Here is a 21,564-nt window from a genome sequence, read left to right on the forward strand (position 1 = left end):
TTTTTCAGAGCACTGTGCAGCTTAGTAACACATTTTTAGTCCCAGAGGTTAAAAAAAAAAAAAAAAAAAAACCAAAAAACTGTTCCTTAAAACAAGGAACCAAAACAACTGAAAATGTTGCTTATATTTTACTAGGAAGATCTTTTCATTTTCAAATCCAAGTGTTTATTTTATTACTATTTTAGTTGATTCGGGACAGTATTTCTTCAGGTATAGAATCTTCTAAGCATAAACACAGAATAACAGATTCAGCATAGAACTTCCTCGATTTGTATTAGCTGACATGTACTGCAGCTTTCTTCGTGGGAATAACTACAATTCATTTAGACTCGAGTAAACACATGTATATACTTTTTTGCTCTTGTTCTGATGTGAGGGAAGGCACATGTATAGCTCTGTGAATTTGTGTGTTCTTTTTTCATTTCTGTCTTTCAGCTCCTTTTCCTGGCTTTTTCCCTGTGTGAACTTCTTTCTGTTCTCCTTCATTTAGTCCCTTGGATATTCTGCTTTTCTGTCCTCAGTCCTTCCTGGAGTTCATTAATAAAGCCCTTCCTGTCCAGTTAATCCCCAGGGATGTGTTTCCTTTCCATTGTCCCAGCTGTTATCTCTCCTGTTTCTGGGCCTGGCAAGAAGAAACACAGATAGTGTATCAGCCATGCTGGTGACACACGGGGAGATCTGACTAAGGATGTGTGTGAGGAAGAGCACTTGCCGAAACACCGCCTTACTTCTCTAGCCAGAGCCACAGAGAGCGCGTCATCATTTTCCTTTCTGTTAAATTATTTTTCTCCTGCAGCTGGCTTTGTAGTTAAATTGAACAAAACACATTCTCATTCTTAAAGACCTTTAAAAGTTTATGATTTCCTCCTGAGTCCATGCCTGCACAGTCCTTTAAATGCCTACATTTCGATTTATAATACTAACCAAAAAGATTTTTTTCTCTTTCCCATTTAGAGTTTTATTGAGAGGCAAGAGTTAAAAAAATTAATAATTCTTTATGGTTGTTTATAAATAAAGTATGCCACCCTAGTGCCTGAAATTTTTACTATGTTATTTTTTTTTAACTTTAAATAGTGGTGACTAATTTTTAGCACGAGCTTAGTGAACTTTTCATCAGATCCAGGCTCCAGAGACAACCCATGGTACAGGAAATACAGATACCCAATTGGAGACCTTGTGTCACTGAGAGAACATTTTTTAAGAATTTAGAGTACAGTTTGACATATGAGAGTTACTACTCTCACTTTTCTCCCACCCAACCTCAGTTTTTATTTAATCCTGAAAATAGTAAATCTTTGTTGCCCATAATGTTTTAAATATTTTAGTAAATCTGTACTGTTCCATCTTAGAATTTTTTCCATTTATGGATTATAGTGGTAGGTCTTCTGGGAACCAGCTTCCAGCTGTTTCTAGACATACGTTTCTTTCTACACAATTTCATACAATTTCCTGCCTCTTGAGACTCATAAAAAGTAGGAGATCACACATCTGTGTTAGAGTTTGTTAGCTGATGGATGCACATAAGGAAGGAATAAGAGCAGTGGGTACTTTTATGAATCACTAAAAACTCAAGGAACAATAGCGTTGCTGTCACTAAGTGTTCTATTGCCTAATAGCTTCACTGGGAAGCAGTATTTATAGACAAAAGAGGGCAAGTCAGACACACCCAGCTTGCTGTTTGTAAGGGAAGATAGAAATCCATTAGAGCTTCTCCTTTCTGTGCAGGGCAGAGAAAATGCAGAGCCTAAAGTGGCAGCCTTTGGGTTATTTTATCTTTGTGCTAATTTTTGCAGACCCAGTTTCATTTTAAAATTACAGTTGTCACTGTAGATTACTTTCAACAACAACTTCTAGACTGTTGAATGAGGAATTTCTCCCCCCCTTTTTTTTTTGAGCTTTACGCAAATATTAATAAATGATTTTATCCTATTCCTCAACAGAAAACTTGAACCATGGTCGAACCCATTTTTTCCCTTCTCGAGTTATAGTTGGAGCTCATTGAGAGAAGGGACCTGTCTCCCTGATCTTTTACCTGCAGCTTCACACACCAAGTGCCATGCAGTAAATGCTTAAATGAATTTGATCTCGTCTTCCCCTTCCATTTAAGTTGTGGCGTGGAAAACCTACTGTAGACTCCAAGGAAGGGCTAACTGTCGTACAATACACTATGTACCATCTGTCAGAATCTACTTACTGTATCATGCAAGTTTACTGGTGAAGAACTGAAGGGCCAGACCCAAGATTGCAACACTGGCAGTCTGGCTTCTGAGAGCTCTGTGCACTGCCCTGCCCCGCCCCCCACCGCACTACAAAGTGCCTTTCTGAGCCATTCATTTCCATTGGTTGTAATTACTTACAAAGCGATTTCCTTTCTTTCATCCTTGAATTGCTGTCCCAAGGGCACAATTAGTAGTTTGGTTTCGGCAGTTTCAGCCTTCTGCCATACTTGAGTTACATTCGGCTTAGGCCATCCAGGGGCAGATTTTGTGGCCCACCTCCCTCTAAATTGCACCATGATCAGTATCCCCCCAGTTTGCGTTTCTCAGCCTGTTAGAAATGATATTACATGCTAGTTTTAGTGTCTCTTCTGTGGTGAGAATATCTAACACTTACAGTCATTTCTCTACTGCGTTTCCATTTTTGTGCTTTGCTTCATGACCAGTGTTTCTCTGTACCTATAGTCATTCTTCTCCCAGGATGTCTGGCCCTATTGTCTACGGACCTAGGACTTTGGTTAGCCAACATTTGAGACCTTTTCTTTAGTTGTTCTAATTTGTTGTCACGGAACAAAGAAGTGGTTCTGTAATAGTCCCCCCCCCCCCCCGAGAATTGGCTGATGAGTTAAATTACAAATGTATTTGTTATTTAAAATTCACACTGTGGATTCAAAGAAAACATTTGTAATCAGTTTTGGAACAGTTGTCAAAGAGCCTTTCCACTTATACCTAAAGTAATTTCTTATGGTAAAAGTTAGTAAGTGTTCAATCTAAATCCTGGATATATGGGTATCATCATTTAATAGTGTTTTAATAATTTTTTAAAGTAATTTCTCAGATTCCTCCTAGATTTAAACTACTTGAATGGACCTTGATAACATCTAACACTATGCTTTTAAGAATCTATAACCCAGCTGCTTTTTCTGTTTGGGGTTTTTGTTTCTGTTTGGGGTTTTTTTTGTTTGTTGTTTGTTATTGTTGTTTTGCCACAGAAGGTTTAAGAACTTGACTCATTCCGTGTTGCTTATTCATATGGATTTTGATAACTATAGAAATTCCTCTTAAATATGAGCAGCCTCTCATTAAAGGTAAATAATCATGCCAATAAAATATGCATTAGCCCTGTACCGCGGCCCTGGCATTTATAAAGGTTCAGAATGACCCCTGCAATACTTCATTACTTTGACCCTGCCCCTTTCTAAAAGGATCTGAGGTAACTATGGTGATGGGCAAATAATTAAAAAAAAAAAAAAAAAAGACATAGAAAGTCAGAGATGATGTATTACCAGGTAATGGTCTATAAGAGATTTTACCCTGAGTTTCCCTATATCAGTAGCAAGAAAAAAAGTGGTAAGTAGAAAATGGGGCAGGACCAAAGCACTTAACTTAATGAGAGGTAATGTTTACTTGCTCCCATTTTTTTAAATGTAGAGGAAGTGTCTGTTCCTTTTTCCTGGCTTTAGAATCTCAAAACAGTTCCTCAAACTTAAGAAGGTAATTCACGACAAAATAAATTCTAGACATATATAGGATTATTTCTGCAGTTAAGATCTTTTATTTTTTAAAGAATTGAATTCAAAAGTTCTTTGTTGGTTAAGTCACATTACTTTTTTCAGGGAAAGTGATTGTTAATGGTTGGTGTAGATTTTACTCATTATAACACTTACATACCAGAAATAGCTTTTAAATTATAAACCTAAATCTGAACCCAGCCATCACTTTTGACACTGGTGGGAGTCACCTTAAGGCAATGTTAGGGATCCCCCCGCTCCAGATCATGCAGAGGCTCTCATGTGCATCCAGGGCAGCCATAGAGGCCTCTTCTTGGCTTCAGTCCACACTAATCTTGACTGACATGCCCAGTATCCAAACCTTCATGATGCCTTGGAGGCACACACAGCTCTGCTTGTGTGACAGGCTTCACCCAGGAGGTCTTGCTGTGGCCCGGAGACCAGTCTCCCTGTGTAGGGACACGGTGAACTATTTCTGTCTGCGGGACCACTGCCACCTGAGCGGCTGCCCAGCTTCTGCTGTTTTGGGGAGTGTTTCTCTCATCCCCTCCTCAGTGCAGGCAGTTCTCCTTTCCTCTCTTCTGGCAACTTCTCCGCTTTGCCATTGCTCTTGACTGTCCTCCCCCAAGGCACTTGCCTTTCTCCCTAACCCCTACTCTCCTGGAATAGCACTGCAGTGTCCCATTGTCCTCTGAGTGTTTTAGAACAAGGATGGAAATACCAAGTAAGGCAGGAGGACACATTAAAGCTCAGTCATGATCCCACCCACTGAAATGTGCAAAAAAACTCTCTTTTCAGCATGAGAAAGTATTTATTAGGCTCTAGTACACAGTGCTCTGCGAGAAGTTAGTAATTATCACCCTTGGAAAAAAGTGTAAAATGTCTTGGATGTTATTATATACGTTCAAAGGATAGAAAGAGGCGATTCCAGATGTTAAAAGAAGATGAATGGATGGTAAAATGCTGTTTATATGCTGCTAATGATGTACTAATGAGGAGAAATTTGGAAATTAATGAATTAATTACTTTAAACAAGTTATTTTTTTACCTAGCAAGTTTTTACTTTATTGTTAACTGTTTGATGTATTGATATATTTTAAATTAGATTATTTGGAATTTCTCTAGTATTTCATTTGACATTAGGAATCTGCCTCAAGAGAAATTTTCGATCAAGACATGAGACAGCATTAAACAATGAGCTTGTTTGCGTGAAATATTATTGTGAATTTGTTACATGTTATTTTCATAAAAATGAGATTAAAAATAAATGCATTTTAAGATGGAGGACAAATAAATGTTCAGATAAGAGGGTCTTTAGTGTCTAAGTTGTGCTAACCATCCTTAGCAGCTACTTTCAGTTTTAAAGACAAAAATAACCAGGGATGGGGTTATTTTTAAATAACCAAGGAACTCAGCTGTGCCTGTGTAGCTAACGGAATTCTAGAATCAAATTTAAGGATTAAGATGGCGTAGGAGGGCATTATCTGCTACTTCAGTTTTTCACGCTTACTTCTTTACATTTGGACAGATCATCCTAAGAGCTGATTATAATTATCTTAATCAATTAAATTAGAAATAAAATGTCCTATGTTTTTTGGCAAGCCCAACATCTAGAAATAGGGAAAAGGTTAATTCTCCTTTCAGGAAGTCTCAGACATTTAGTTTACTCTGTAATGTAAATGCAGCTGGCTTTTGCATTCTAGTAACTAATAGAAGAAAAATTGTGTTTCCATCCTCTGAATCACTTCTCTTCAGCCACACTGTCTTATTACCAAATCCAAATTTAAAATTTCCTTTTTACTCCCTTTGAATCTAGACCTAACCTCAAAAGGGAGCCATCTTCAAAATGCATAATTTCTAAGAGTAAAAGGTTTATGGTGACTGTAAATTAAAAATTGCCTATAATTTCAGAAATACATCATATTCAGTTTATTTTGTGAAAGAAAACATGTTTCTTTTCTAAAATGTTGATGAATGTTAATAATTACAATTTTACATAGTGCATTTACAGGCAGTTAAGTGCTAATTAAGGCTCTTTTGTTCTTCTCTTTGTAGTGTCAGCTGATTCTCAGGAATGTTTGGTTTATAACCACAAATTGCTGAAATGCCAAGATTCTTAAAGAAGCGTTTTGTTTTATTTTATTTTAATTATTTCTATTTTAAATTTTAAGAAAGTGAAAAGATTCTGGTGATATTTTTCCTAAAAATATTCTTAATCAGTGTTTTGAATGAATATTAGATTTTTAAATGATTGGCTATTTGAGTTTAGAGTCATAGATTTTTTAAAAAAACTAATGCCTTTCTTCTTCTGAAAATGATATTTTATGTATGTTTGATTATAAATTGTATGCAAACACACATGTGTATGTGAGAGAGAGAGAGAGAGGGAAAAGGAGATTGATTTTGAATCACAAACCATTTATAGACATACGTATGTCTTTACTCCTGTAGGCTGGACTGTTGAGCAGTTGTCAATGGATAGGCTTTTCAAAAGTCAGGTAGTCTGCAGATTACTGTCTTACAGTGTTGCTTTCTCAGTTTTCCTACCCCTTACCAAAATCTTTTTCTGTCTTCTAACTGACTTATTCTTAGGACCATGAAAAAATTAATTTTTTATGATATGCAGGTCAGATCTCTCAAGACCACCTCCAAGTTAGGGCTTTGCTAGGAGGACTCGCAGGACTCAGCAGATAGTTGTAATCACAGCTGTGCCTACAAAACGATGCAAAGCAAAGCCAGCAAAGGGAGAGGCCCAGAGGAAACCGGCCCAGGCTTCCATGAGTCCTCTCCTGGTAGAGTCACACAGGATGCACTTAATTCCTCCTCCAACAAAGTGTGACCACATGTGTGAAATATTGTCTACCACGGAAGCTTGTTGGTAGGTTCTGTTGTGGGTTGATTACATAGACACCCTCTGCTTAGCGTGTACCAAAGTTTCCAAACTCCCAGAAGGAGAACGGGTGTTTAGCATAAACCGTATTGTTTGCGCAAGCAGTTCAGGCATCGCGAGCTACTCTTACCAGTTAGGTTGGTGGGAACATTCTCAAAATCCAAGTTCCCAGATGCCAGCCAAGGCTAACCTTGCAAACTAGACATTTTAAGGATAGCAGTTTCCAGACCTGCTATATTAACCCATTTCTGCACAGTATGCTTTAAAGAAGGGGGAAAAAAAAGGTAGTTTTAACCTTTATTTAGGAGTACTTATTTATTCACTTCTGCCAACCCAGTAATTAACACAAGCCGTCTATGAAAGGTGGAACATTTTTAGCTTGAAGGCATGACCCCTGTCCCTTTTGTTGGTAGTATCCAGTGGGTATAAGCCACATTATGGTTGTCCTAACATATTCTCCAGCTATAAAATCACTTTTTCTACCCAAATGCTGCTGCCATGATATTTTGATTATATTACCATCAGAGTTTATAGAAGCCTCATATTTTTGGGTAGTTTATCTGCTGATTTTTTTACTTTCATGCTTCTTAAATAGCTTTCTGGAAAAAATACAATGATGGTAAATTTATTGTTCATGTTTCACCCTGGAAATGAGTTACAACCTGTAAATAAAATCTTTGTAGTCCGTATGTATAACTTCAGTACTGCTTAAGCTACAATGCTGATATTTTTTTATTGAGGTATAGGATATCTTAATTTCATTTATTAACCTTGCATTTTAGAAAACTGGAAAATGATTCTATGAATACAGAATCCTAGAGCTGGAAGAGCCCTTAATAAGTCACCCAGCTCCACTCCTGTCATTGGGTGGGCACAGAACTAAGCCAGGAAAGACAGATGGTGCAAAACTGTCCAGAAGTGAGGGCTCCGCACAGTTCTGAAGAGCCCAAGTTGGAGTGTAATTAAGCCAACTATCCAAAAGCTCTTCTGAGATCACCTGTTTTTCTGGTCTGCAGCTTTAGAGAGCAGTTTAAATTTTTTTTCGTTAAAACAACTGCTAAATTGTCCTTTGGCCTTTTCATTCCCATATTGAACCATTCTACTTTCTTCAACCTTATCTTGGAAAAGTTGCAGCAATAATAATTTCACATTTTTTTAAAAAAAAGAAGAAGAAATGCTAGCTTAGTCTAAACCAGGCTTTTTTTTTTCCTCCAGGCATTCTTAACCTAAAGGTCTGTGAACTTGGATAAGAAGAAAAAAATGATATATTATTTTCACTAACCTCAATCAGAAATTGAGTATTTTCATCTGTTACTATATCACAAATATTTTTTAAATATTTGAATAACCATTTCAATACACAGTTTCCTTGATAATCCTATGTATTTTACTTCATGCATTTTGAGAATAGGTCCCAGTAGGGCTCACTAAGGGCCCATGGCAAAAAATGAAACCAAAAAGAGGTTACACCCTGTGACAAGGGCATTTGTATAAACTTTAAATAAGAATTCTCAGCAGTGTTTTGTTTTCTTCTTTTCCTGTTTGGAGATAAGAATGACTAGTTATGTACTTCGTTTAATATGCTGTTGTGCTTTTAGGTTTATGTACAAGTCAATAAAGAAGCAGCAGATGATAAAAATGTAGCCAAATCAGCACATGAATTCTTCCAGCGACTGGAACTGGGTGACACGCAAGCCCTTGCGCTCTGGCAGAAGTTTCGGGACTTGAGCATAGAGGAGTACACTCGGATTTACAAGGTGCCTGTCCCCTCTCCTTCTCTCCTGACGTGTGGTGCAGCTCTTGACTGGTACTGCTGGGTAGGAAGGTTGCTTCTGAAGCTCATGTTTTAAGAACAGATTTGTCATTGGTCATTGAGTTGATAATTAGGACTCATATATTGTCCTTTGGGCTGAAAGTTAGAGCTACGAAATAATCCTAAAGTCTGAACTTCACAGGCTGCGTATGAGGTGACATTCTGATACTTCATTTCGATCTGGCTTTTCTTTTCTCTCTTCTATTATTCCTTCACTGTCTTTCTTTTTGGGGAGAGGGGGTGGGTTGGGGATGGAGGTAATTAGGTTTTTTTTATTCATTCATTCATTCATTCAGTTATTTTGATGGAGGTACAGGGTATTGAACCCAGGACCTTGTGCATGCTAAGCACACGCTACCACTGACCTCTGCTCCTCATCTCCTTCACTTTTTCTTAATTTTTCTTCTTTTGCTTCCTCAGGCATAGATGTGATGTGTATAAATTTGTTCATTTAATAACATTTTAGGGGATGGGAGAAATACAACAGTGAATAAAAGAGATATAAGTTCTTTTCTGATGGACTTCACATTCTAGTGTGGACACAGCAGATTAAACAAATTCAAGACAGTGCAAATTAAACACAAACATATACAGTCTGTTAGGTGGTGATGATGCTAGGGAGAAAAAAATGAAGCAGGATGGCAGAGATCAGGTGTGCTGTCTGTGATGGAATGAGGAGAATTTCAGTCAAGAAGCCACATGGCTGGAGTAAGTAAGCAAGATGAACGATAGGAGAGGAGGTTGAAGAGGTTGTAGAGTGGGGCGTGACATAGGACGCTTTATTTCAGGGCTGTCCAGTCTAGTTTCTGCTGCAATGGAAATGTTCCCTATCTGTGCCGTCTTTGGTATCGTATCTATGGTAGCCACTAGCCATATATGACTGTTGAGCACTTGCAGTGTGAAGAGGGTGACTGAGAAACTAAATTTTCAATTTTATTTAATTTGAATTTTAGCAGCTACACATGTCTAGCAACTACCAATTGGACAGCACAGCACCATTGTGAGGACTTGAGTGGTGTGGGAGGAGCTGTTAGAAGGGCTGAGTCAAGGGGTGACTTGATTTAATTCTTTTTTCCCCCATCTGTGTGACAGACCGCACAGCATCCTATTTTGTTTTAAAATAATAGGACATTTATGTAACTTTTTTTCTTTTGTTTTTGAACTCCTTTAGCGTCTAGGAATACACTTTGATGAATATTCAGGAGAATCATTTTATCGTGAAAAATCTCAAGAAGTCTTAAAGTTGCTGGACAGTAAAGGACTCCTACAGAAAACAGTGTATGATCGAGTTACTGTTCTTTAGAAAGTTATCTGTTCTTCTTTGAAGTCGGTGTTGATGTATTCTCTTAGGAAGGACAACAGAATGTGGTGTGTGGCCTTCCTGGCATTTTTCATAGTGCTTTTTGCTGATCAAAGTACTTTCCCACAGGCTGTCTTTTGCTGCCTCAATAAAATCCTGGTAAGCTTGGGAGAAAGAATATTATCTGCTCTTTACACAGGAGGAAACAAGCACAGAAAGTACAAGTGATTTGCCTAAGGTCACGCAAGCTGATAATGGTATAACTGGGAAAGGAAATTAGAACGCACATCTTACTCAACCCTGCTTTTTAAAAATCCTTTTAAAAAAGGACTTAAAGCAGCTTATGAAAACAGTTAAATACAACAAGCTTTTGAAAGAGTGAAATGAGGAAATCGGGAAGCAGGGGGCAAAAAAAAATAAAATAATAGTATTAGTACATCCTGTAACACACACTGGGATTCTGTTTCTTTGCTTAAGGTAGATTTCTGATATAACTTTAAGCTTCCTGTCAGCCAGACAGAAATGGTACCATTCATAGGTGCCTAGGCCTATGTAATACAGAAGCAAACCAGTCGCTTAGAGGAGCCACTTTTCATAGTACCAAAGAGCAGTTTCTCTTGTCATCATTATAAGAAAGACATGGAGAATGTGGTTCACAATGTGGTGTCCTCAGTAATGTCCTTAAGGGAAATTGTTAGATCGCCATATACAGACTCTTAATTTTTGACCAGTCAGGAAAGACAATAACAAAATTCCATGGTTTTATTATTCAAGAGTACTTTCTGGCATGTTAAAAATTAGCTCACTATTTATTGAATGTTATAATAAGTTGGATTAGAAGAAGAATGTGATGTTTTAATGCTAAATCATAGTTGAAATCTCATTTTTCAGCTGGGTATGTTAGAGACTTAGTATGTAAGCACGTCATCCAGAGCTACAAGTTTTAGAAAGATAGGATTAGTAAACGTTAATTACATTGTACCTACTCTTGATAGAGTCGCAGTCAGAGTTTTTGTTTTTCTTCATTGTTGGTTACACTGCTTATTGCTACTTAAGTAATAAAAGTAGCTTCTGGTTCACCAGAGATAACATTATAGATATTATACTTTTATTTCTTTATTTTGGGGGGGTTTTTGGGGGTGATTAGGTTTTATTTAATGGAGGTACTGGGGATTGAACCCAGGACTTTGTGCATGCTAAGCATGCACTCCACAACTAAGCTATACCTTCCCCCTGGATAATATACTTCTAAAGGTCTTGATTCATTCTATTGTTTCAGAGTTATCTTTTTGCATTTCTAGAAAAGGCACAGCTGTAGTGGATCTTTCAGGGAATGGCGACCCGTCCTCTATTTGTACTGTAATGCGAAGCGATGGGACTTCTCTCTACACAACCAGGTTTGTATCTTACGTGAAAGTCATGGTTAGAATGTATGTATGACTTCATATTCTTTGTTCTAGGATTAATGCTAAGACAATCATTTTCTTCTCAAAACTGTTACCAAATCCTAGTTTCTAAAATCTCCTGTTCTCATTACTCAAAATATATTAATTGGATTTCTACTTGTTGCCATTCATAGTTCCTGGAAAGGTTTAATAGCATCAGAAAAGTAACTGAAAAACTTCGCAATTAGTGAAACATCTTAGAATTTCCCCCACTGAATACATTGTTCTACAGACTATAAAATTGAGATACCTCATCACCAACTATAAATATTTTTACGATTGCACATTGGCAGAAAATATATACTAAAAGGTGCCCATATTGGCTCAGTGGTGTCCTCACTCTGTAAAGATCATCTCACATGCGTGGAAGTCCCAGTCCCCATTCTGACTGGTGAAATAGGCCAAGGGAGAAGTAGGCCATGTCACTTACATTTTTTCCATCTGTCTCCATGACCAACGCCTGTGGAAAGGAGCAGTCTCTGTTAATCAGTAAGAACTGGGTTAGTCAAGCACACTTATTTCTAGGACAAAGCTAACAGAAAGAGGCACGACAATAAAAAGGCCACACAAGCAAACACGGCCACACTCAAGCACTTTTGGCAAAAAGGTTCTAGTGTCTCTCAGGCTAGAGTTTTATCTCGAATCACAAGCTGCTTTTGCAGCATAGTTAAAGGAATGAGGTTTTGTTGTTGTTGTTAACTACCATCATTTTTTCCGAACAACCTGAAACAACCACCTGACTCTTTTACCGTTCCTTAGAAAATTGATCTCTTACTGTTACTTTTTGGAATTTCCCTTTATCAATTCCATGTAATTGGAGTTAGGAAGTAAGAAGAACCTATATATCTAAGAGGTACATTTCTTTTTCTGGGTATAAAAAAATATACAGTAGAAAATTTTTCTTGTGTCAGCGAATTATTGCTGGACAGATTAAATCAACTGTTCAGTAGTGGTTATAAGAAATGTTTACTCATATAAATAAGGAATTAAACCCAATATCTTGTAATAAACTATAATGGAATATAATCTGCAAAAATACTGAATCACTATGCTGTACATCTGAAACTAACACAATGTTGTAAATCATCTATACTCAAAAAAAAGGAAGAAATGTGTTCACTCAGAATAGAGGCTCCATGTCATAAAGACTCTGTAACTGTCCTTATCTGGTATCTTATTTGGAGCTATCCTTAGGTCTAGATTTTTCTGTGTATTTACCTTAATACCTATACTTTCTCTTTTTTCTTTGGGAGAATAAATGTCTTTTTTGCCACTTGTTGAAATGTTTGATTTCTCACCTTGCTCTAACTTTGTCTCTGCCCTTTCGGTGGGTTCCTTAGAGAATACATGTGTGTGTGTGAAAGTGAATTAAAGGAGTTGTTGTAACTGACAGAAGTGCAGGAGGATACTGACAAGAGCACAGGGTGAGGCTGGAGACCTGGATTTTTGTTCTGAGACCATAACCATCACATAACCTCCCTGGGCCAGGGTTTCCTGCTTTGTGAAAAGAGAGAGCTGAACTAAAGGACTTGGCACTTCTGGCTTTCAAATTCAGGTTGTACAAACTAAGCCTAGAAATTTCTCTTAAATTCTCTTTTATTCTTTCATTGGAGCAAAAGATTTCTCTTTGTCCTTGGCTCAAATCAAAAACTATAATGGGGGTGTATATTTGTGACTTCATTTGGGGGATAATCTATGTCTGTTTTACAACATCTTTATTGTATTATAACCCCTCTCAGGAAACTTTTTAGCCATGTTTTTCCTACTTGTCCATCCTCATGAAATTTTAACACCATGGATATATCTGTTTTATTATATGTATATATGTACTTTATACATAAAAAGAGTAAGATTTCTTTTGTCCCTCAAGAGCCGGTTTTTGCCTCCATTCAGAATGCATGCTCTGTTACACCAGTGACATTTTGATGATCCCCAACATTTCAAAATATCTAGAAACTTTTAAAGTCCTCCCAATATCATATATTGTTAAGCAAAAATAGCTTTAATTTCTTTCCTCCCAGTTTTATTGAGATATAATTGACATACAGCACTGTATAAGTTTAAGGTGTACAGCATAATGATTTAGACTTACATACATCATGAAATGATTATCACAATGAATTTAGTGATCATCCATTATCCCATATAGATACAAAATTACAGAAATATAAAAAAATTTTCTTGTTATGAGAACTCCTAGGATTTCCTCTCTAAACAACTTTCATATATGACATACAGTGGTTAATTATACACCATGTTGTACATTACATCCCTAGTACTTATTGATCTTGTAACTGGGAGTTTGACTGCCTTCATCCAGCTCCTCCTCCTCCTACCCCTTGTCTTTGATAACTACAGATCTGATCTCTTTTCTGAGTTTGTTTATTTGTTTTTGAAGTGTAATTGACCTACAACACTATGTTAGTTCCTGTTTATTTCTGTACGTTCAAAGTGATCACCACAGTAGGTCTAGTTACAATATGTCACCATATAAAGATATTATATAGTTATTGAGTATATTCCCCACTAGTTAATTAAAATAGCTTTAATTTTAAAGTTAAATATTTTCATAATCTTGACTTGAAACTTCATAGTTCTTGGCTTATTTTTCATTATTTCATATTGTGTGCAAACAAGGTCTTTTGTTCTTAATCAGAAGCAAGAGATAAGTGGAATTTTTGTCAAAGGACTTTATGGTCTTTTAAAATGCTTTAGAAGGTCTTGCTTATGATGATCCAAGACTTTGGAAGTCCTTCATGTACTAATAGAAGAGTAGCTAGCAGATAACCTGTTTAAATATGTTCTTTGAGAAAGTGTATTGCAGAAAAGTGATAGGTAGGTGATTCTTTCCAATAGAGGCTTAATTAACAAATCATAAAACATTTACCTACAAACACTTTGCCTAGAGCTATTTTAATTCATTACTACTTGCCTCAGAGATTTTTTTAATTTATTTTTTATCTTTTCAAGCACTTTCATAATTCTTTTCCCAAAGCTATATTTGTTCTTATTCTTTTGTATCAAAGTATGGTATTGGGATTATATAAACATGGGTGGTATACCCAAGGCTGTGGGATACAGGAGTTCTTAATTACAAAAACCTCATTACTATTAAATAGGTAAAACAAATGATTACCCAGATCTGCTTAGTAACTCTTAAATCTATGGCCATTTTTTTCAGAGATCTTGCAGCTGCTATAGATCGAATGGACAAGTATAATTTTGATAAAATGATTTATGTGGTAAGTAATCACAACAAAGAACAAAGGTTATGATCCCTATCTCATGAAAACTGCAAAGATAGACATTGAATACTATGTTGAAAAACTATAGAAAGAATTCAATGTTAAGTATATTTATAGTGGCAACCACTATGTTAAAAAACTTAAAAACAAAAAAGTTCACATTGTTTTATAGTCAAAAAAAAAAATGCTCAATTGAATGGTCATGTGTAATGAATATGTACATACTATAATGCACTTTTTAAAATAAAAGTTTCTATTTTAAATATTTTTGGAATCACAAGAAGTTTCAGAATAGGAGAATTTCCATATACCCTTCAGCCTTCCCCAAAGATAATAGCTTATGTAACCATAATTCTTTGCCTATACCAGGAGACTAACATTGATAGAGGCCTTAATTAAATTTCACCAATTTTTACACACACTTGTGTGTGGGCCTGGGGGGTGTGTTGGTGGAGGGGGAGGGAGTGTTCTTAGGAAATTCTGTCACATGGAGATTCATATAACCATCACCATATTCAGAAAACAGCTGCTCTATCACCAAACAAACTCTTTTGTGGCAACCACGTAGTAACCACGCCTTCCCCTCACCCTAACCCCTGGCAACCCCTGCTCTGCTCTCCATACTACAGTTTTGTCACTTTGAGACTCATATAAATGGAATCACAGTAGGTAACCTTTTGAGATTGGCTCATTCCACTCAGCCTAATGAATGTCCTTGAGATGCACCCAGACTGTTGCGTGTATTAATAGTTTGTTCCTTTTCTTGCTGAATAATGCTCTGGTCTCTTCATCCCTTTCTCTCTTTCCATGTGCACCCTCCCTTTCCCCAGAGGAAAAAAGTTGCTATTAAATATCTTTCAGAGCTTAGCTTTGGCTTTCCTGGAGTTAAAGGTCATAACAGCTGAGAGAGAAGGAATTTAAATAGAAAACTCAGAACATGAGAGTTCCTCTTTCCTCCTGACTCAGTGGGGTGCTGCAGCTCTGACTGCCTGCTCTTGAGCACTCAGCTTAGACCTTCTTCCAGTGGCATCCTCTTTGTGTGTTTATTTAAAGCATATCAGTTGACAGTGATCTGTATAGTCTATCAAAACTCAAATATTTTCATTTGATTTATGTCCAGCCTATTTTGTAGATTGAGTTACCCCTGTTCTTTTCTTTTAAATACATTTTTTCCCCTCCAGACAGATAAAGGGCAAAAAAAGCATTTTCAGCAAGTATTCCAAATGCTGCAGATCATGGGATATGACTGGGCGGAAAGGTAATGTCTGCATGGTTCTTCATTGCCTACTCAGGATCTTTAAAGGTTTGCTAGGTCAGCTATGTCCAAAAATGTACCAAGTTCTTAAAGATCTTCATTCAGGCTTCACTTCTTTGTTTCAGGATGTTAGTATAGAAAAGCAGATTTGTTCTTTGCATTAATTTATGTCCTAGTTATATTCATACCTAATTTATAAACATTTAATAGGTGGTTTATTAGACATCTGCTCTCAGTGGCTTGATTTTCAATATTCTTAATTCCCATCTTTTTTTCATAAATGCAACTAGTAATCTAATCAGATGCTCATGATTCTCTATAAAATGAAGCTGTGTGTAGAACATCTCTTGTAGCATACAAGTCACATATTTAATTTATCAAATTTTTAAAACCTATGAGAGTTAAAGTTCAAACTATTCTCTAAAAGGGTATAATTATGTACTTGGATCACCAGCTCCTTTTCAGTTTTCTGTTAACTAAATGCCTGCTCCATTTCAGGTGCCAGCATGTGCCCTTTGGGGTAGTGCAGGGAATGAAGACACGAAGAGGAGATGTTACTTTTCTGGAGGATGTTTTAAATGAGATTCGATTAAGGATGCTACAGAACATGGCTTCCGTTAAGAGTGAATTCATTTTGTTGTTGTTGCTGTCATAACTTCAGTGCACTTTTATGCTTTGCTGGACTTCTGTGCAGTGTAATTTATTCTGACCATCCCTCCGTTGAACTTTCACTAACCTTGTCAAAAATAGCTTCACTAATTAGAGGTGCCAGAATTTCTAGACTTGCCACTCAGCTGTGGCTGAGTTCAGTAATGGAAATTGGTATGCTCTGAGCCGCCTTTCACAGGCAGCTTCAGCACTGTCACTCAGTTGGAGTGGTTATGCAGAGTTCCTGTGTTACATAATCAGAGACAAGCCACAAGTCCGCATGGCTTTGTTTAACTTCAGTCTTGGAAAAATAAGTGCCAACTATATCCAGTGTCTTACAAGGGATCTTAGAAAGAAAAATAAATTCATGTTTCTTCCCTTTTAATGAGGGCTTGGGAAACGTCATTGTCAAAGTTAAATTAGCCCAAATTAGGAAAGTAGATTGCCCAGTGTGCACCTGTTTGTTCTTGATACTGTCCACATACATTTTTGGCAGATTTTATCTCCCCTTCAACCCCTGATTCTGTAGTTTCATGCAGGTTAAAAGACAGCTGCCTTTGTCTGTTTCAGCTACCAAAGAATTGGAGAACCCACAGGAGACAGCAGAGAGGGTCGGGCTCGCAGCCCTCATTATTCAGGTCTGTGAAGCCTGCTTCCTGGCAGAGCCTTTAATTTGCTGCTAGAACAAATCACAGCACTGAAGATTTACTGTGTCGTTCTAGGACTTCAGAGGCTTACTGTTATCCGACTACCAGTTCAGCTGGGATCGTGTTTTCCAGAGTCGCGGGGACACAGGAGTCTTCCTGCAGTACACACACGCCCGCCTCCACAGGTGAGAAGAGGCTGCTCTGTCCTTCCCAGGCTGGGACCTGGCTGCAGTGATTCTGAGACCAAAGGCCCTGTTTTCTGGGCTTCTCTAACATCTCATATTCAAAACAGGTTAAAGTACAGTGGACTTCCTGTTAGGTTTGGGGTTTTGTGGGGCTTTTTAAACATTTATTTATTGAGCACCTATGTAAGAAATGCTTTTATGTGTATTACCTTATTTGATACTCAGAATAACCCTGCCAAAGAATATACTCCATTTTCAGATGAAGAAACAGATTTAGGAAAAATTGAAGCATTGAGTGAAACAATGTTGGCTTCCAAGTGTAGGACTTTAAGGAGAGAAGACTGTGTACTATGAGATGGTGTTCATCACTTGCAATTGTGAGTCCTAGGATGACTTGTTTAATCCTTGGTTGTTTTTCTAAACTTTTGATACCAGTTTGGAAGAGACTTTTGGATGTGGTTATCTAAATGACTTCAACACTGCTTGCTTACAAGAGCCACAGTCGGTTTCAATTCTCCAGCATCTTCTCAGGTATGGTTTCCTAGCATTATCAAGTCTGCTTGTGCTCAGTGAAATGACTCGTGGCTTACTGACCACTGGAGGGAGAAGGCCAGTAGCTGGCCCCTGCCGCCTGCTTCTAGACAGCGCTTTTCTAAAGGTGTGACTGGGAAGTGATTGTCTGGGGGCAGAGGGCGTGCTCATGGCTAATCCTTAGGCTTTAAAAATGTTGTCACTGTTGAAGTAGCCCAGGCGCCCAACATCCTTCAGGTCATGGTATGAGAATGTAAAGCCCGGTAAAAGCATAACCTTTTAGTTTTAGAAACAGTCATCTTCTCACCCTCTGTGAGAAGTGAAGGAAAATTCCTGCCTTCATGCAGTTTCCCTGAGACTGTAAACCCTTGAGTTGCCTCTTGGTTTCAGTTCAGCCTCAAATACATTGGGCAAGAGACCATACTTCTGAGCTCTCACAAGCGTTATCGGCGAGGCCAGACTTGTCAGGAGAGACTGACTGATCTCTGGAATATCTGGAAGGGATGTGGATGGTTAGCAACAGGCAGTTTTCTCTGATTGGCACACAGTGGTCAGTGGTTTTTTCGTGGGGTGAGGGGTTAGTTTACTCACGTTTGACTCTAAGCCAACCAGCTTTTCTTGGACTGTTTGCTAGTTTCTAGGTTATGTTCCTAAACATGGCTAGAGGCTTTTTACATTTACTTTAACAGCCATGATTTGAGTCTTTGCTTTGGGCTAGGCCTACAGGATCTGAAGATGACTTAGAAAATGCCCACCATCAAGGAATTTGTAACAAAGAAAAATGTGCCTTTACCTTTAAATTTACACAAGGTCTTTTTCCGTATATGTTCTACCGTTAATGGGGTCAAGTCAACCTTACTTAATAGATCTTTGTCTTAATATCTTAGCTTAGTGTAATATGTGCCCAGTCTCCCCTGCCAACCGCTTCTGTCATCTTTCTTTTAGGTTCGACGAGGTGCTTTATAGGTCATCTCAGGACCTTCAACCCAGGCACATTGTCAGTTACCTTCTAACTCTGAGGTACTTGATAAATTCCCTATTTTGAGGTGTTAAAAGACAATTGAGACCTAATGTGACAAGGGACCTTACTTTCATCTAAAGTTTTCCTGTAAATAAATCCCTTGACCTAAAAAATTATGTGCTTTAAGTTACAGGAATTCTTGCTTCATCTTTGCAAATTAGCAGTTAATGTTCATTCATTCAGTGATTGAAGGTCTGGTCACTACAGTTTAGTGAACAGGAACCAAAAGCTACATCCCAGGTAGTTACAGTGCAGTGTGTATGTGTTAGTATAGAGAGGACATGAGAGACAGATCTGGGCACTCATCTCAGCCTTAGGGTTCAGAGAGGGCTTCTCAGAAGAAAGGAGTAGACAGTAGTCAGGGGAAGTAAGGTGGGAGAGAAGGAGAGGAAAGCCCAGAGCTGAGCAAAAACATGATACATTAAGGGGAAGGGTATAGCTCAAGTGGTAGAGCGCATGCTTAGCATGCACAAGGTCCTGGGTTCAATCCCCAGTACCTCCTCTAAAAATAAAAATAAGTACACCTAATTACCTCCCTCCTAGAAAAAAAAAATGATACATTAAAAGAACTACAAACATAGTTCTGGAACAAATGAGAAATAAATGTGTACAGGCCTTTGTGTTATGTGCTAAGGCATCTTATTTTCATGGCAGTGGGGTCCATCCAAAGGTTTTAAGCACAGAAAAGTCAGTCAGATAGAGGGTAGAAAATGAGCTGGAAAGCGAGTAGGTGACCCTCAATAGAAATTTCATGGTAGCTGTTTTAAAAACTGAATAGAAGTTGAGTCTTATAGCAACAGCTGTATCTTCTTAAGAAAGGAAATATTTGCTTTTACTCAAGATTTATTGAAATCAGATTTATTGGGACTGTTTCTTGTTTATGCTTTTTACCCTATCTTCCCCAGATTTAACGATTTTTCCCCTTTAATTTCCACTTAGATATATAGAGATGAAGACACCAGAAAGTCTTATTAAATGTCACTTAATCACTGTAACAAATGTCATAAGCATCATTTCTCTGGCGCACTGTTCTACGTACTGCCGTAACCTAAACAAGCAAACAAACAAACAAAAAATGCTTTAAAGAAGAGTGGCCAGTGTGTGCAGAGTGGATTGATAACTAGTATTACCCGACCTGCTCCCCGTACAGAGGGGGACTGGCCGGGCTGTTTTACATTTCATCTTGAAGGATACCTAAATGAGGAAAGCCTGATTATTAGAAAGGAATCCCCTACACTTACAAAATTAACAATGAAACCATACTCTTAAGAACAATGAAATCACAATCATAATACCACCTAGTATTAGTAGAACCAGGACAAAATCTAAAGCTGGAGTTTAATGTGTTTTACTTCCCAGCTATTGAAACACAGTGAATTCAGTCTCCACTCCCAACCTTGGATATATCCTTTAACGGCTCTCGGCTTCAATTTCTTTAAGTTGAGGCAGTGAGATTAGATATCACGATTATATGTTTCACAGGAAATTACTGCTGGTCCTAATCATGATTTCTCTCTTCCTGTTTCAGTCATCTTGCAGCTGTGGCACACAAAACACTGCACATCAAAAGCAGTCCTCCTGAAGTGGCGGGGGTACGTTACGTTGAGTTTCTCTGTGTAATCTCTAGCATCCTCAGACTGTCATTACAGAGTCAGTCTTTAAATGTTTCTAAAATAGCATCCTGTTGTTCCACTATAGCAGTGTACTTACACACTCAGGGAATAATTAGAATTGGGCCGTAACAATCCAACATACCAGACTGAAACACATTTTCCTATGTCCGGTGGTAGAGTGACGCATTCCCCGTGTCTGAAGCTGAACTAGATACTGTCCTCCCACTCCACAACCCTTGGGTACCAGTCTTACTGTAATGGATTCCAGAAATGTGCCTTCCTCTGCCTACAGCAGACCCTAGGGCACTTGGAGATACTGTTCCTGTTTTAAGTTAGAAAAAGTTAAAATTACTTCTAAAAGTAATTTTCAGTCTGGTTTATTCTGTTATAATTAGCCTGTTACTGAATTGAGCATTTACTCATTCTTTGATACACTTTGTAGGCCAGACTTCATCTTTTCAAAGCTGTCCGCTGTGTCCTAGCCAACGGAATGAAACTTCTTGGAATAACACCTGTATGTAAGATGTAATTTCTAATTAAAATTGTTTTTAAACTAGTAAATGAATTCTAGTCATCTATTCTTATATGCTTTGCTGCTTAGAATAGAATTGAAACTACTATTCTGTGTCAGAATCTGTATTTTATTGTCTATATTTCATTAAGTGATTTATCAACTTACTAAATTTTTATCTTTAAAAAAAATCATCTGAGTTCCATCACGGTCAATAAGTACTAAATAGACCTTCGTAAAACTAAGTTAAATTTTTTTAAAGTCATTGTGATCTGCTAGGGACAAAGGATTAGAGTTTAAACTCTGGCTTTAGGTTTCTTTTTTTTCTTCTTTTTTTTTTTTGTAGTTGATTTACAATATTTGTTTCATGTATACAACATTGTGATTCAATATATTTTATAAATTCTACTCTATTTAAAGTTATTGCCAAACGGGGGCTATATTTCCCTGTGCTATACAATATATCTTTCTTCCTTATCTATTTTATACATAGTGGTTTGTATCTCTTAATCCCCTACCCCATCTTGCCCCTCCCTCTTCCCCTCCCTCTTCCCCTCTCCTCTCCCACGCATAACTAGTTTGTTCTCTGTATCTGTGAGTCTATTTCTGTTTGGTTATATTCCTTTTATTTTTTAGATTCCACATACAAGTGACAACACAGAGTATTTGTCTTTGACTTATTTCATTAAGCAGAATACTCTATAGGTCCACCCACATTGTTGCAAATGACAGA

The 21,564-nt window shown here is 37.6% G+C and overlaps 1 protein-coding gene across 4 annotated transcripts in view; it reads left to right on the forward strand.

Annotated features, from left to right (window-relative positions):
* RARS2 (arginyl-tRNA synthetase 2, mitochondrial) overlaps positions 1 to 21,564 on the forward strand; it is a 64,597-nt gene that overhangs the window by 36,375 nt on the left and 6,658 nt on the right. For all 4 annotated transcript variants that reach the window (XM_010987715.3, XM_064486872.1, XM_031456020.2 and 1 more), the window contains 12 exons: positions 8,216 to 8,374; positions 9,602 to 9,708; positions 11,032 to 11,127; positions 14,357 to 14,417; positions 15,602 to 15,678; positions 16,174 to 16,298; positions 16,894 to 16,961; positions 17,046 to 17,155; positions 17,591 to 17,686; positions 18,632 to 18,706; positions 20,236 to 20,299; positions 20,763 to 20,834. In XM_010987715.3, the coding sequence (XP_010986017.3) occupies positions 8,216 to 8,374; positions 9,602 to 9,708; positions 11,032 to 11,127; positions 14,357 to 14,417; positions 15,602 to 15,678; positions 16,174 to 16,298; positions 16,894 to 16,961; positions 17,046 to 17,155; positions 17,591 to 17,686; positions 18,632 to 18,706; positions 20,236 to 20,299; positions 20,763 to 20,834 (1,110 nt within the window). The remainder of the gene's footprint in view (positions 1 to 8,215; positions 8,375 to 9,601; positions 9,709 to 11,031; positions 11,128 to 14,356; positions 14,418 to 15,601; positions 15,679 to 16,173; positions 16,299 to 16,893; positions 16,962 to 17,045; positions 17,156 to 17,590; positions 17,687 to 18,631; positions 18,707 to 20,235; positions 20,300 to 20,762; positions 20,835 to 21,564) is intronic.

Source organism: Camelus dromedarius, chromosome 6 (genome assembly GCF_036321535.1).
Source record: "Camelus dromedarius isolate mCamDro1 chromosome 6, mCamDro1.pat, whole genome shotgun sequence".
Taxonomy (NCBI): domain Eukaryota; kingdom Metazoa; phylum Chordata; class Mammalia; order Artiodactyla; family Camelidae; genus Camelus; species Camelus dromedarius.